Source organism: Lactuca serriola, chromosome 9 (genome assembly GCF_051521515.1).
Source record: "Lactuca serriola cultivar US96UC23 chromosome 9, Lser_US96UC23_V15, whole genome shotgun sequence".
Lineage (NCBI taxonomy): Eukaryota > Viridiplantae > Streptophyta > Magnoliopsida > Asterales > Asteraceae > Lactuca > Lactuca serriola.
In genome coordinates this window covers 210,883,870-210,901,647 of record NC_136416.1, presented here as the reverse complement: position 1 = coordinate 210,901,647, position 17,778 = coordinate 210,883,870, and the positions used below count along the sequence as shown (strand labels likewise).

General features: G+C 37.9%; 1 protein-coding gene across 2 annotated transcripts; it reads right to left on the bottom strand.

Moving 5' to 3' along the window:
* Positions 1–1,823: 1,823 nt before the first annotated feature.
* Positions 1,824–4,325, bottom strand: LOC145072453 (tubby-like F-box protein 10). 2 transcript variants are annotated; one of them, XM_079018873.1, is made up of 6 exons: positions 4,223–4,324; positions 4,071–4,119; positions 3,314–3,759; positions 3,149–3,236; positions 2,927–3,062; positions 1,824–2,816 (listed from the first exon to the last, which is right to left on the bottom strand). In XM_079018873.1, exons 3-6 carry the CDS (start codon positions 3,668–3,670, stop codon positions 2,069–2,071), a joined length of 1,329 nt encoding a protein of 442 aa, XP_078874999.1. In that variant the 5' UTR covers positions 3,671–3,759; positions 4,071–4,119; positions 4,223–4,324; the 3' UTR covers positions 1,824–2,068. The 2 variants fall into 2 exon arrangements, with proteins under 2 accessions (XP_078874999.1, XP_078874998.1); XM_079018872.1 differs by having other exon boundaries at positions 4,071–4,325.
* Between the last annotated feature and the right edge of the window lie 13,453 nt (positions 4,326–17,778).

Below are 17,778 nucleotides of genomic sequence, written 5' to 3'. Positions count from 1 at the left end.
CTTTTTGTACAACACAATTCCTCAAACGAAATTTGTTTGTATAAAGGATATTGTTATAACTAAATATTTCATGTACTTGCTTATTTGGCATCTACATTCTATGTGAGTTGTTTTTAACCTAATAATTTCTAACAAATGTAATCATCTATTTTTTTTCTTGTGACTTAACAGGGGTGATTTGGAGTAAGGTGGGTGTTTGGTGCAATTTACAAGTCCCTCTTGTCTCATCTTTTTTATTGAAAGGTTTTGGTTCATGACGTTAAGGTATCAAAAGTATTTTAGAAATTATTTGTCTCACTACTTCGTGGGTCATTTGATGATAACAGGGACTTGTTCCGTAAAAATAAAATAAAACAACAACAACAACAACAACAACAACAACAACAACAACAACAATAATAATAATAATAATAATAAGATTTATTCCACGAAGTTTGATAAGTCGATTTTTTGGTGTATAATAGGAGCAAGAAGCTAAAACAGGTTGGATGCAATGTCTTGCCCTTTCTTTTTCCTTATGTATTGTTTGTTTGTTTACGTACTTGCTAGTCCGGTTCAATAATTTATGTCGTTCAAAAAATTGCTAACATATGTACGATGTTGCTTTGCTATATAGGCCATAGCTAACACCTTTTCTTACTCTTTTAAACCAAATTGACAATATTAGTACAATATTGATTGAAGAAGGTAGATACATGTCTTCATCCTCTTATCTATCCAACTCAAATATAGATGTGTGCTCTTTTAAGGGTGTGAAGACTTGATCAAATGTACTTGATCATCCTAATGTAGCACTTAAATGCATATGGAGCATCAGGAATCCTAATGGAGCACTTAGAGGCACATGAAACATTAAGAATCCTAATGGTGCACTTGGATGCACATAGAGCATTAGGAATCCTAATGAAGCATTTGAAGACACATGGAGCATCAGGAATCATGATAAAGCACTTGGAGTTTAGGATGAAGCATCTGGCAGAAGAGTGAAGCGTCAGAAGATGTGTCATGCATCAAGATACGCCACCAAGGATCAAGGTGTGCCACCTTATGGCCATGATGCGCCATCTAGGTGGGCTTGATTAGCTATAGAGTGTTGATGTATTGCTTATGTGCTACCGAAAGGACGATTTATGTGCTACCGGAAGGACGATGCGTCACCAATGGACATTATGCGGTTGTTAGGTGTCAGAATTCAACAAAATAAATTATCAAAATATGATAAAAGATGAACCAACTTAAACACACTAAGGATTAATACGAAGGAAGTAAGGTTCATATCCTCAGAAACAAAATTAACAAATTATACCAAAGATGTTCAAAATTATGATCGTCACTTTACAAAATAAAAACAATCGTCGTTTGCTTTCAAAAACTACTACTACTAGCATGAAATGTATTAAAAAAAACATTACAACATAAATGTTAATGTTATCTTTTGTTATAGTGTATTAAAAATAAATTCAAATAATAAAAAAACATTCCAACATAATGGTTATCTTTTATTATAATCCAAAGTTATGATCATCAATAATTACGGTGCAACTAACTTATAACAAATGAATTGTATTGACACTTTACTACTACAAAACGAGTCTAATACAACATTTTCACAACAGGTGCATTTAATTACAAAAAAAGTCTCACCGAGCAAAAAGGTTGCACTAGAAGATTTGACACAACTTTGTTTTAAAAAAGTTACCAATTTTATTTAAAAAAATGTAAAATTAATAGAACTTTTTACCGTTTTGGCTTCGTTTACGACAATTACAATATCGAACCAAATAAACAAAATCCATAACATAATTGCATATACGCCAACAACATTAAACTAAATCATATAATACCTCATAAAGATCATTTAAAACAGAGTCCAAAATAGCATCAGGAACTCGTCCATGGATGCACCCAAAAAATGAAACTTACAAAAATAGGCAACATACTTTCAAGCTTTGGATAACAAACAAGAACACCTAAGTTCACATACGCATATGTCCGGACAACCGTTATCATCCAAGGGTACACAAAGAAAATGTTAAAACTTTTCAGGGTTCTTTTCGTCTTTTTTTTTTTATTCACAAGCTAATTTGGTATCAAAGCTGCTTAAACATATTGCAAATGCTTGAAATGCAGATAAAGGGTACCGATAATCCATAGTGAACATATCTTTACCAACTTTCCCAAACTGCAAGATTACTTTATCATGCTCTGGATGAGAACCCGAGCCACCAGCTGCCGCTGCCGCCGGTGGCGGCGGCACTGGCGGTGGTTGGGCGGCGATGAGTTGAAAGTTCTTGACGGAAGCAATCGTCACTCGTCCCCTGAAATTCAAACACCAGCACTGCAACTGTTCGTGCCACCTAGGCGCTTTGTTTTTTAACACCAGGGGCATTTTCGACTTTTCACTCTCGGGGACATCGGATGAGGTGGCAGCTCCGATGATCTCGGAGAATCTTGAAGAGCTGAATTCGGTTGACCGGTCAAGGGATTTTGAGAAAGAAATTGACCGGAAGGAGTCTTCTAAGGAGGAGGAGGAAGGAAGGAGGAGCTCCGGTTGACCGGGGACTGAGCCGCCCGGGTCGAGTGATGAGGCGGGGATTGACTGCATGATGCAGTGCATCCTCCGTGGGCCCCGCGTTCCTAACACGTTGAGCTCGTAGGTGATGTGGGCGATGTTGTAGCTGCCACTTGGCACTTTTGGGGAGACTTTTTTGGAGTGGAATCTTCGGCTTGATCTGCCAGGTGGCGGTTGTGTATTGGTGTTGAAATGTGGTGGTTGTGTGTCGTATATTATGAACTTTGTCCCAAGGAAATTTGATCTGAAACATTAACATTGAAATAAAAATGCTGTGCTTTGAAAAAAAAAAGTAAAATGATTTAATAAAGAAAGAAATGAGAAAGCATGTTTCTATTTCTTGAATTTATTCACCTTAGCTTTCCTATGTAAGTGCTGCTTGATCTTGAAATGTTATCAGGATCCATGGATATGACATACTCTGTGCATGTAGTTCTTCGTGTTCTTTTTGCAGATAGCAAGAACTTTCCATTTTCAACAAGCAAAGCAGCTGTATAACCAATGAGACATTTTGTGTTAATTTTATAAAAAAAATGTGTAATTTTTTTATTTTAAATGTTTTATGTCAATGCTAACCTGGACTAAGACAAAGGTAAAGATGATATGTCAAGTTGGATTTATCCCTTTTGATGAAACACTGAATAGTGCCATCGCGAGATCCAGGCTGAAAGAGTAAAGAAAAAATTGTTGGAAATTATAGAGAAAAAAAAAATACTTAAAATCGTTAAGCATGTCACAAACCTGTTTCAAGGAAACAGGAAAAGTAATCTTCCCACATGATTCCGGAGTTCTAACAATCTCCTTACACATACTCCTCCAAGATCTACAAACAGCCGCACAAGCAACCACATGTTTTCTAGCAGGCCAACTGCTTTCACTCTCTTCCAATCTTTTAATCACATCAAAAAGAAGCTCAGGTGGGAGATTAGCCCATCGACTGTTTTGAATCACAAGAGCCGAATGATTATTATCACTCAAATCATTAACCGAACCCTGTGATTTCCCTCTGTTATGCCCCGAAAGCCTCACTTCAAAACCGCGCCTCGATAAACTCCCAATTCCATCCCTCACATCGCGAACTATGCTTCTGAAAGACATTAATTGCAAACCAAAGCACGATTTCTTTTTCCCACTGAAAAAAAGCTAAGATTCCATCAAATCTGAACTGTATTAGCCCCAATCAAGATCTGCAAAACCCATGTCGAAAATACCATCAAATTGAAGCTGCTAATTTGCATTTTGAAATCAGAAAGAACATAAATGGAGATGTAAGAAATATAAACGGTGAAAATTTATGGGTTTTTTTTTTTTTTTTTTTTTTTTTTTTTTGTAATTTCGTGTTAAGTGATTCGAGAAAATCAAACACTAGATCCTGTAAGTATCTTCAGACATCACTTAAAAGTAAAACACTTTACTTTTTACTTCAAAAGGCGAAATTAGGGCAGATGAGAATTACAGGTAACATAACCAACATATGATGGCAGATTAGAGATCTTACCTTTGGGAGAAAAGTTGACCTTGAAACCCTTGAAGATGATATGTTAGGCCTGATAATTTTAAGAAGATTTTCTCATAGAACTTTCTACAAACAGGTGGAATGGAAGATTGAAGAAGCAGATCAGAAAGAATAAAGGGAAATTTAGGTCAGACCTCGAAACAAATATATATCACAGACACACACGCATGCTCTCGGTCTGAATCTCTCTCTTCTTCGGACTCAAAGCGAACATTAAATCCAGCTCAACAAACCAGGGGAAGGTGGAAGGAGTGGAAAAAGTCTATGAATATTAAAACATTTTACTTTAGCGTGAGTTACAAAGCTTTCCCCTCAACTGATGCTAATTGACATTTTTAGTACTCCAACTATTTCTCTAATTATATTTCTTAAAATGTCCCTTCGTCTCTTTGTTAAAAGGGTCACAACCATAACCAACTTATAAACTATAATGCTATTTCTATTATTTATATATTTTTCCATAATTGCCAAATTGCATTAATAGAACAATATATACATAGTACAAGATACAATGGGATATATAAGGTTGGGCTAATCTAATACACACAACGTATATACACGAGACATATTGTAACGACCCAAAATCAATGGGTAAAAATTTCATTTTTCAATACATTCAAAACACAGATATCTTCTAAATCCAAACATTCCAAAAACATGATTAATTAAAAACATTTATCAAATTTCATCCCAAAATCATATATTGCGGAAACACGGGTGTGTGCGCTGCGATCAAGTCGGGCCTTCCTTTCCCAACTGATGATACCTAAAAGCATAAACAAAACTATAAGCACGAAGCTTAGTGAGTTCCCTAGAGCATACCCCACACAATCATATAAACCATATCAGTCGCATATACACATATAGGGATGCCATGGAAACCCTCCAAGGTCTTACTCCGGGTGCCATAGGAACCCCCCTAATGGTCTTAGCCCACTGCCATGGGAACCCCCACATGGTCTTAGACTGGAATGCCATGGGAACCCCCACATGGTCTTAGAATGCCATGGGAACCCCTAATTGTCTGACATCCAACTGCCTCGGGACCCCCCCCCCCCCCCGGGGTCTTCCATTCAAGTATCACAGAGACTGCTAGCATATCATATATCACATAATCAACAATAATCCACATATCATAAAATAGGTCATGGGAACCCCCACATGGTCTTCGCATAAATACATAACATATTGACAGCATATTCGCAAACATCCACTATATGCAAGAGTCACGAAGGACTGGCATAATACATATAACTAATTGTCATGGGAACCCCCACATGGTCTTAACTAACTGCCATGGGAACCCCCACATGGTCTTCACATAAATACACAATGTATCGATAGCACATTCACAATAATCACCACAACTAAATAAATGGGTCGGCCTTGGTGCCTTCGGCCCATTGGTATGGTGAGGAGACTCACCCCATACTGCCGAAGTCTTGCGGATAAAACTCTAGTTGGTGGTTGACAGATTCTCTAACTATCAACATCAAAACAACACCCAATTAATAATTGGGTTCCAATACATAACCATAAGTCCATGCTTGGGGTAAAAAGGACTATTTTACCCTTAACCTAGTTTGGTTCGAAACCAAGGCCCAAACTCACACTCTGAATGACCAAAAGTCAAATAGTCAACCAAGGCCCAACATATGTCCCAATTTCCCAAATTGGGCCCAAACCTCTACATGGACTTATCTTATGGCCCAACCATTTATCCTAGTCCAAACACTTGCCATTCTAATGGTCCAATATCTCATAATCATGAAGGCCCACTTATGGCCCAATTTTCCAAATTGGGCCCAAGCCTCTCCAATGGGCCTTATCCTAAAGCCCATAATTTCCTTAGTCCATAAACATGTTCCCCATTTAGCCCACGAAGGCCCACAGGAAGTTAGTCCAAGAAATGGCCCAACAAGAACCCAAACCCAATTAGGGGTTTTCACATAAAGTGACGATTAGGGTTAAGTGTTCTTACTTAACCCATCACGGACTTAATCCATTAAGTTCATCACTCCACTAGACCAAACATACAATATGGTCAGGCGTAATTTAAATTTCTAAATCCAACGGTCCAACGCGGGTCCCAACAATTCCAAATCTCACATTTCCAAAATTAGGGTTTTCTAAACCCTAATTAGGGTTTCCAACCCATTCACATTCCAATTAGTCCATTTGTGAAGTTTTAGGTCAAATTAGGGTTTTACTAGGCTAATTACTACCACCTTGGATAGTGGTGGTCAACGGCGGCTCACGGCGGCGGCCACCGCCTCATGGTGGCGGTTATGATTTTTTTGGCTAAAAATGTCCAAGCATCTCAAAATAACAATCACACACACAAAAGCACACAACCACCCAAGGTGGCGGCAGAATGGCGGTGTGAGGTGGCAACCACCACCTCACGACAGTGATGGATTGTTTTCCTTGAATAATCTAGCCATACAATATACATACGATATTACACCATCAAACACACACCTACTACACAATGAATCACACATACACACAGCCAGATTCAATAATACACATGATATTACCACCCTTGTGGCGGTGGGCGATGACTGGAGGCGATAGCCTCCACCTTACGGCGGTGGTGATGGATCCTCTTGTGGTGTTAAGCCAAACAAAGCACACACACACACGATATACATAGCAGCAGAAGAAGCACACACACGCGCGTCTTTTGATCGTAAAATGAACCCAATCACACACTTGTGGCGTACAACGAATCGGCAGCAACAACGACGTTAACTGTCGGCGGAAGGACATCGGCAAGAGCTGAAATAGCATAAAAGAAGAAGCGATTGGAGTTGCCATGATCTTGTCGGAACAATCCAGCAACGGCAACAACATAATGGTGGCTGCTCGACGGTGGCTCCGTCTTCAACAGGAAAGGCGCGACGGCAAAAGGAACGAAAGGACTGGATGGTTGATGGCTCCCATTAACGGCATCGACGTTGGCTCGTCGGTCTCAGCGTATGTCGGCAACAACGGTCCGCCGATGGCCTTGATCGATCAGAACAACAATAGGGGGGGGGGGGGGAGTCGGGTGGTGGCGACTGGACAATGGAGAAGAAAGTGGCGGCTGAAGCATACATCATTAGGGTTAAGGTTATGAAAAGGTGACGAGTTTTTATGCTCCCTTCCATTTTCAAACTTTAGTCCATATTAACATTTTCAGTCCCTCCTCCTCTCATTCCTTTCAAATAAGGTCCATAAATTACCATTAAGCCCCTTAGCCTCCAAAATCTATTCAATATAAGTCCAAATGATACCAAACACCCCCTGAATTCTAAAAATCTTTACAAAATATATCCCAAAATTACACTTTTACCCCCGAAAGTCCAAATTATATCATTTGGCTCCCCAAAACCAACACCCCACTAAATATTATGGAATTTAGGGCTACTATAAAGTAATATAAAATATAAATTTACATCTCGGGGTTCCGAGTTTATTATTTAATTACTCTATTTCAAACGGATTGTTACACATATACATACACGAATACACCCCCGCAATTTGAAGGGTCCCTTAGTGAAGATATCAATGTACTGAAGGCTGGAAGGGACATGAAGCACCCTAACTTGTCCAATGATGACTCTGTCCCGAACAAAGTGAATATCAATCTCAATGTGTTTCGTACGTTGGTGTTAAACGAGATTAGTTGAGAAATAAACTACATTGACGTTATCACAGTAGAAAATAGTGGTGTTCGAGAGAGGCGATACAGTTCTCGTAATAAGTTTTGAATCTAATAGGTTTTAGCAACGGCGTTGGTGAAGCCTTGATACTCGGATTCAGCACTGGACCTAGAAAAACTAGATTGGCGTTTGGACGAACAGGAAAAGAGATTATCACCCAGATATACATAATATGTCGATCAGCAAGAAACATGACAACCTCCCCAGTCTGCATCAAAATAAGCAATAACATCTGGTAGAGGATAGGTGAATATGAAGATCATAATCTAGTGTATCTAGTCTATGGCGTAGAATGTGCTTGAGAGCATGAAGTTGAGACTCTTTAGGGTCATACATGTATAGACAAATCCACTGAACTACGAAGGAGATTTCGGTTGAGTGAAACTCAAATATTACAGTCCACCTGCCAGACTAGGGGTGTTGATCAGGTAAAATTTTTGGGTTTCAGTTAATTCAGGTTTTTCATATTAAAAAAATTACCCGTTACCCGAACCAAATTAAATTCGGGTAATTCAGGTTTGGGTAGTTCGGGTAATGGGTCGGGTAAGGATAATTTGGGTATTACCCGATTTTTTTTAATTTTTATTTTTTAGTGGCACCTAAAAATAAATGTAATGAAATAAGTATATTGTACTAAACTTTGAACATTGAGATTTTTTACTCAATAATATTTGAGATATCAAGTATTCGTTTAACAATTTAATCAAATCTAGAATACTAAACATTGTTGAGTCGTCTTCAACACTTTCTTGCAATCTTTAAAACTTATATAAAGTTGAGCAACGTGAATAAAAAACATAAAAATCAGGGAAAAGAACAGGAAAACAGTTAAAAACATGAAAATCAGGAAAACAGTTAAAGTTCATATTATTAGATTTATACAATGTGAATAACCCTCCTAACAAATCCATAATGGTATAAAGAGTTTATAATCATGCAGTTTTCAACCAAATTATAATCAATTTAACCAATCTCTCTATAATATTGACCTCTAAAGTATCACCATTTTATGTTTTCTAATAATTTCAACCAAAAAACATCCAAACACGGCAACATACCAACTGAAATTCCTTCTTTGTGAAATTAAAATGGATGAAAACTAGCTTAGTTGTTTGAAATCAATAATAAATTAAGATATTCCATCAAATTAACCTTGAAATACCAAATTGTTATTAAATAGTATGTTAGTGCAAAATCTGATTTTTTGGAACCTGTTTGCAGCCATGAAATTTTTTTGACTAAATTTTCAAGTTTAACAATAATTTTTTTTGTTTTTATATGCTAGATGTTTAAAATCGCAAATGCGAAGACAAGAAACCAACGACAAAACAAAAACTAAGTGGAGGACCCTACTCTCTATCTTTTTCTATAATCAAAGTAAATGCTTTTATGATTTCTTCGTGACACCCAAATCAAATTAACTATGATCATATTTCATTCCATAAAGTACAGTAATTTTTAAACAAGAAGCTTCGAATTAATCCTAACTATTAAGATAACACGAATGTAACTTGACTCTGAAAATCAATGACAATAAGATAACTAAACCTACTTTCACAAAACGAAGCTGATGACCGACGATGACAAGCTGATAAGCGGTGAAGACGAACGATGAGGGTTTTTTTGACGTTAATGATGGAGAATGAGGGTTAGAAAGAAAAAAGAATGAGGTAAATAGAAAGAATGGAATTACTATTAGGACGGACAGACCATCAAAGGGATAAGTGGTATTTACCTATTGGGCCATTTTTTCTTAAAGATAAATTGGGTAATTCGGGTATACCCGAAACCCAACAAATGTACCCTTTTACCTGAACTGAAAAAATTGGGTTACCCGATTACCCGAAACCCAATTTACCCAATACCCGAAAAAATCGGGCGGGTAATTCGGGTAACGAGTATTTTCGACAAGGCTATGCCAGACTACAATAGAGAGTAGGATCGACAACCGGAGGACTTACTGTTGGGTTTTAAGCACTATAACAATCGTACGGTGCACATACAACCTTAATGCTTTGGATATAAGTTTTCTCAAGTTATACATGCAAATTTCATTTATCCAAAGCATGAGCCCTAAGACTAGCATACATAATTTGAAATTCATATGTAAATAAGGGTTTTAGCATTACCTCACTTGTTATGTAGCAATAACAAGAACACCTTGACCTTTGAAAGCTTAGTACCCAAGTGTTACACCTCTAATGGAGTCACAAACACCACAAATAATGGAGGATAATGAGAGAGAGAGGCTATGAGGCACACAAAACGGCTAGGGTTCTTCTTGGAACTCTTATTGACCATTTTGGTGGTGCTAGGGGTTACATTTATAGTGTCAAATTCTTATGGTTTCACTTATAAACCCTAATTCACTTCCTTGGGCCTTATTCCAATAATCCATATGATAAGCCCTTTGGAATAACTCTTCACAGACTCCCACAAAGAATTAGTCCATCCTAATCAACATGGATCATGTAACGCCCGTAGATCAGGGCTAGTCAATTTAGAGACAATAAGCGTCAAAAATGACTTTTTGATAGAAGATTATTTAGGATGAATAATCATAACTAAGTTGTAGTATATGTTACAAGGTTTCCGTGCATATAAAGAACGCCAAAATCCAAGTTATAACAAAGAAGTTATGACCTGTCGAAGTTTCGCGACAGAACCGACACAACACAGTGCGACGTAAAAAGTGAATTTACGTTAGAGCGATATTTAGCCTTAGCAATCTAAACAAGAATCGAAGACCTAGTTGTTGGTATCAAAGCGATAAAAAGTTAGGCGAGAACGGACGTCAGACGAAGAAGTTATGAATTTATAACGAAATTTTCTGTCCCGACCTATTAAAAATAAATAATAAAAATAAAAGTCAAAATTAGCCGACGGAGTCTAAACGAAAGTCGTAGAGCGTAGTCTCACCTACGCGTGGATATAAAGAACGTCGAAAACGGAGTTCGTATGAAGAAGATATGAATTTTCGAAGTTTATTAATGAATTAATAATTAAATTTAATTATTAAATCCCGGTATTATCCGAAGGCGAGTCATCGGACTCATCCGAAGTACGCCCCGCGTACAGTGAAGCATGACGACCTTTGCACTCGAGTTCTTCGGATGATGCATGCAGTGACGAATTCGGACGCGTCCGCCCCGCGTACTTCGAGGCTCCAGCCTCCTATAAATAGGATGCGAGGGCAGCCGGTTCTTTTGTTCATTTTCCCTCTTCTCTCTCCCGTTTTGCATCGATTTGCGTGCCAGAAATACCCCGAAGCCCCGGTATTATTCTCGAGCCCCGAAGCAAGTCCTGAGATCCCGAAGATCCCGAGAAGTGCGATTCCCGAGCCGCAGCTCTGCCCGCGAGAAGTTCGATTTTTGTGGAGATCTTCCAGATCTACCGAAGAATCCTACTTCTGCAAGTCGTAGTGCTGTCCGATCATCTTCTGATCAAGTGAGTGTATACTACCTTTCATAAACACGATAATAATACAAGTATGGTTTGAGTGTATTAAGTATATTGTTGTTTATATGTGTGGGTGTGTAGTTACTTTCTTCTAACACATAAATATGAAGTATTTGCTATGAAATACGTGCTATGTGTTTATATGTTATTTGTCTATTTGAGATGGGTATGGAAATTGGAGTTTTATACAGGTGTTAAATGATTTAAACTGTGTAAGTATTTATATCTACAAAATTGTTGGGTAGAACATAGGTAGATGGAATAGTTGGTGACTATGGAGTTAGCGCCTATTGTATAAACCTTGGCGACGATGTGACTTCGTGCCTATTTGATGAACCTTGGCGACTATGGAGTTAGCGCACATTGAGTAAACTTTGGCAACTATGGAGTTAGCGCTTGTTGAGTAGACCTTGGCGATTATGGAGTTAGTGCTTGTTGAGTAGACCTTGGTGACTATGGAGTTAGCGCCAGATAACTATGGATTTAGTACTTGATAAATAAGCTTTGGCAGCAATGAAATTCGTGCCAAAATTCCTTACGAATAAATGAATGAAGGATAGTTGGTTCTTAGGGTAAAACCTTAAGAAGATAATGGGGATGGGTAATTGGGTTGATTGTTTGCTGATTAAATATAATAATTATATTATTGTGGGTTGAAAACCCTATATGCTCACCAGGCTCCCAAGCCTGACCCACTCAGTTTTCTTTTCATTACAGGTAATGGCACAAGGGTATAAGTTGGTGGACTTGACGAGAGATTTTGGATTATAGATCAGTAGTTAAATAACTATTGTAAGGTCTATTTTATATTGTTTATGCTTTTGGTCTGTATCGAATATGACATCCCAAGGTTTTATTATTTAATGAAAATACATTCTCTTTGAGAAATGTTTGGATAAATGGTTATCATATTTTTGTTTTTGGGAACAAATTCCGCAACAAATTTCCTTAAACAATTACTCTGATTTTAAAAAGAAAGCATAAACAAATCGGTCTTTTCTGGCCGTGAAATTGGGGATGTCACAGTTGGTATCAAAGCATTAGTTTAAGCGAACTAGGAATATGGATTTATTTCTAGACTTAAACTTAGAATGCAAAGCAATGATTGTGAGTGGAGTGTGTCCATTATATTTTAGGTAGTACACCTAAATTGACACAGGCACTATTTTATTTTAGGAAAATTGCCTAAAATGCTATTATGTGCTAATTGTTATATGTTTGCCATATATGACGTTAATTGTTCGGATCTATGGTCTGTTGCCGACCGGATCTGGAAACCTTATGTGTTTAGGATTCTAAGCGTGCGTCTATGATATTAGAACTAACATGTAAACGTTTCAGAGTGATAAGGATGATTTGAATATCTATCGTGACTAAGGATCTAATTTCACCTTATTCGGTGTATAGATCAAAAATGGTGAGAACGAGGAGTGGAGTTGGAAATGCTGATGAAAAAAGGAATCAAATACCAGTAATTGAACAAATACCTGTTGTAGCAGCAGCGCCTAAACCAATGACAATGGCCGGAGTTCAAGTGATGATCCAGGCAATGTTGAATAATTAGATGGAAGAAACCAGACGTCTGATCAGGCAGAATCGCGATGAATTGTCAATTCAAGTTGAAGAGCCCGAAGTAAATGGAGGTCAGTCTGAAGGAGGAAACTACAGTGGGACCGTTGGCCAAGCCAACCCACCAATAGTTCGCCAAAACAACCAGGATAGAGGAAATGATGGACGTGGATGCAAGTACAAGGATTTCATGGCATCCAAACCACCATGTCTTTCTGGGAGCCCGACACCGGTGCAAGTCATGGACTGGATCTCCGAAATGGAGACAATGTTTGAAAGTTGCGAGTGTAACAACAGACAGAAGACCGCCCTTGCAATCCTTCTGTTAAAATCTGGAGTATTGAGCTGGTGGAAGTTACTGTCTGGTTCGATGCCTAAGGGGGAAGCTAGCAAGATGTCTTTGGAAGAATTCGTGGTGCAACTGAAATTGCAATACTGCTCTGAGCAAGATCTTCTGGAAATCAACAATGAGTTCCAGAATCTGAAGAAAGGAAAATTGAGCATTACTGAATATGCTACGAGCTTTACGGAGAAAATGAAGCTTATTCCACACCTAATTCCAACTGAACTTTCCATGGTCAACAAGTTTGCCAATGGATTACCAGCGGACTTTGGTCCGATAGTCAAACAAGCAACCACTCTGAAAGCCGCCATCTGGGCAGCCAAGAATGTTGAGACCCAAATTAAAGAAAAGGGTCTGGAAAGAGCTGAAGTTGGAGAGAAAAGGAAGCGTGAAGGTTCTTCAATAATCGACAAAGAAAGTAAATTCTCGAAATCTGGGGGAAGAGATGAAGCTAAGTGGTGTGAGAAGTGTAAGAAGAAACACTTCGGGAAATGTAGTGAGGAAATGACTTGTTACAAATGTGGGAAGACAGGGCACTACGCCAATAAGTGCGCACCCCTCAAGAAGGTGTGCTATAGGTGTAACGAAGAAGGTCATATTTCTAAAGACTGCCCACAGAAAAACACACCTCCACAGCCAAGGGCATTCAACATGTTCCTCAACGAAGCAGAAAAGGATGGGAGGATTACAAGATGAAGACTTCATATTAATATATAAAGTCTGTATCAGGAAGCATAGCCTGTTAGAGGCATAGTATAGGGTGAACTTGAACTTTTGTGTAATAGTTTCAAGAATTAATATAAACCCTGGTTTTGTTATCTGATGTGTTGAATGATTATACGATTTATGTATGGTGACTTGGTTAACTGCGAGACAATACTTGGGACGAGTATGAGTAGGTGTGAATGGTAGTAGAGATCTATACTACCGGAAGCACAGGACTCACGCTTGGATCAGGGGAAGTCACAAGGTTATCAAGAAGCTAGTAATTGATTCCGTTTTATTCAAGTATGACATTACCATTGTTTCGGTAATGTCTAATAAGATAGTTGTTATTCCGACCCTAGGGGTCATATCAATTGAGTCCAACTACGATGAGAGGTCATCGGGACACGACCCATTGGTTAGTTACTATAGATAAATGAATGTATTTATCCTTAGAAGAAGAAGGAGTCCACAATAAGGATTTATTTTGTAACTTAAAGATGTCGATCTAAGTCCAACGTAGTACGAAGAGCAGATGCAGGATTAAGCATCAAGGTTATTACTTAGAATGGAGAGATAACTTATGGAGTCAGTATACCAATCCTATTTCATTGATGATTCCGGGACGTAATCATCCTAAGGGGGAGATAATTGTAACACCCGTAGATCAGAATTAGTCAATTTAGAGACAATAAGCGTCAAAAATGACTTTTTGATAGAAGATTATTTAGGATGAATAATCCTAACTAAGTTGTAGTATATGTTACAAGGTTTCCGTGCATATAAAGAACGCCAAAATCCGAGTTATAACAAAGAAGTTATGACCTGTCGAAGTTTCGCGACAGAACCGGCACAACACAACGCGACGTAAAAAGTGAATTTACGTTAGAGCGATATTTAGCCTTAGCAATCTAAACAAGAATTGAAGATCTCGTTGTTGGTATCGAAGCGATAAAAAGTTAGGCGAGAACGGACGTCAGACGAAGAAGTTATGAATTTATAACGAAATTTTCTGTCCCGACCTATTAAAAATAAATAATAAAAATAAAATTCAAAATTAGCCGACGGAGTCTAAAAGAAAGTCGTAGAGCATAGTCTCACCTACGCGTGGATATAAAGAACGTCGAAAACGGAGTTCGTATGAAGAAGATATGAATTTTCGAAGTTTATTAATGAATTAATAATTAAATTTAATTATTAAATCCCTATATTATCCGAAGGCGAGTCATCGGACTCATCCGAAGTACGCCCCGCGTACAGCGAAGCATGACGACCTTTGCACTCGAGTTCTTCGGATGACGCATGCAGTGACGAATTCGGACGCGTACGCCCTGCGTACTCCAAGGCTCCAACCTCCTATAAATAGGATGCAAGGTCAGCCGGTTCTTTTGTTCATTTTCCCTCTTCTCTCTCCCGTTTTGCATCGATTTGCGTGCCAGAAATACCCCAAAGCCCCGATATTATTCTCGAGCCCCGAAGCAAGTCCCGAGATCCCGAAGATCTCGAGAAGTGCGGTTCCCGAGCCGAAGCTCTGCCCGCGAGAAGTTCGATTTTTGTGGAGATCTTCCAGATCTACCAAAGAATACTACTTCTGCAAGTCGTAGTGCTGTCCGATCATCTTCTGATCAAGTGAGTGTATACTACCTTTCATAAACACGATAATAATACAAGTATGGTTTGAGTGTATTAAGTATATTGTTGTTTATATGTGTGGGTGTGTAGTTACTTTCTTCTAACACATAAATATGAAGTATTTGCTATGAAATACGTGCTATGTGTTTATATGATATTTGTCTATTTGAGATGGGCATGGAAATTGGAGTTTTATACAGGTGTTAAATGATTTAAACTGTGTAAGTATTTATATCTACAAAATTGTTGGGTAGAACATAGGTAGATGGAATAGTTGGTGACTATGGAGTTAGCGCCTATTGTATAAACCTTGGCGACGATGTGACTTCGTGCCTATTTGATGAACCTTGGCGACTATTGAGTTAGCGCACGTTGAGTAAACTTTGGCGACTATGGAGTTAGCGCTTGTTGAGTAGACCTTGGCGATTATGGAGTTAGCGCTTGTTGAGTAGACCTTGGCGACTATGGAGTTAGCGCCAGATAACTATGGATTTAGTACTTGATAAATAAGCTTTGGCAGCAATGGAATTCGTGCCAAAATTCCTTACGAATAAATGAATGAAGGATAGTTGGTTCTTAGGGTAAAACCTTAAAGAAGATAATGGGGATGGGTAATTGGGTTGATTGTTTGCTGATTAAATATAATAATTATATTATTGTGGGTTGAAAACCCTATATGCTCACCAGGCTCCCAAGCCTGACCCACTCAGTTTTCTTTTCATTACAGGTAATGGCACAAGAGTATAAGTTGGTGGACTTGACGAGAGATTTTGGATTATAGATCAGTAGTTAAATAACTATTGTAAGGTCTATTTTATATTGTTTATGCTTTTGGTCTGTATCGAATATGACATCCCAAGGTTTTATTATTTAATGAAAATACATTCTCTTTGAGAAATGTTTGGATAAATGGTTATCATATTTTTGTTTTTGGGAACAAATTCCGCAACAGTTTTCCTTAAACGATTACTCTGATTTTAAAAACAAAGCATAAACAAATTGGTCTTTTCTGGCCGTGAAATTGGGGATGTCACAAATCATTATCCCAAACTATATGTATTACTGATTTACTTAATCAGTCCCCGTTAATTTAATCAGTATCTTTTGATCACTAAATTAATTTCAAATTAATTTCTTATCAATACCAGTTAAATAATATGATTTCTCAATCAATATATTATTCTTATAATATATTAATAAATCATAAATAACCTCTTTCTCAAATATCCATCCTATGAAGTTGCTCTGGTGAAGGCAGCCCAAAAGGACCATGCTACTACCGGGTCAAGTATATACCAATTATAGTTATGGGCGTAGAAACCTAATCCAACAGTCTCCTACTTGGATGAGTCTAATAACTATAACTGTCAATGTAACTTCAAAATCTGATTAGCAATCGTAGCTCTTAAAAGCCGCTGTCGAACTCTGATCATATCAGAAACGCGTCCTTTAGATAAGGGATCAAATATTCCTCCATTCTATAAGATATCGTATCGACATGAGAAATGGATTACAATCATTCTCTCTGTCCAAGAGTTGTTTCCCGATTTCCGATTTATGACGACTGACTAATGGAACAAATCAAATCAGTACATGCTTGGCCAAACGCTTCAGGTGTCATCATTAAATCATCGAGGGGCCCACAAATATCGCTTTTATCCCCTTAGGGTAAAAGGAACCGATAAACTTCGACTCATATGCTTGTACTATTTACTCATCAAATCACACACACCAATATGTTTTACAACATCAAGTTACTGATGCGTTTACATATTATCAATGCGCAACCAACTCGTAAACAACAACTATATGTCTCCGTTTCAAGAATATAAGATATTATCATCTCACAATCACTCGTGATAAAATCCATGAAGCGATTCAGATGAGTGTGGGTTTAATCCAATACTCAAATCTTATTACAGGAGTACTCATGAACACTGCAGCAAACTTGTGATATGTCTAAACACTTAGACAATCTACAGATGGATTCATGACAGTCTTTCCTCATTACTTACTTCCAAAGTATGATTGATTGTGGAAGTTTGAATAACCTAGTTATTCGGGAGGTAAAACATGCAAAGTGAAACACAAGAATAATCTAATCCAATATGGTCTCAAAACTTTTTAAATATAAATAAAACACTTATTATTTAATCAAAATATCAATTAGACCTTACTCATTGTATAATGTTTCAGAAAATCAACTCGACACTTGAATTAAACCAATAGTTATGTCATGCTCCAAGCACACACACTATGTTTATCTATGGTCCTT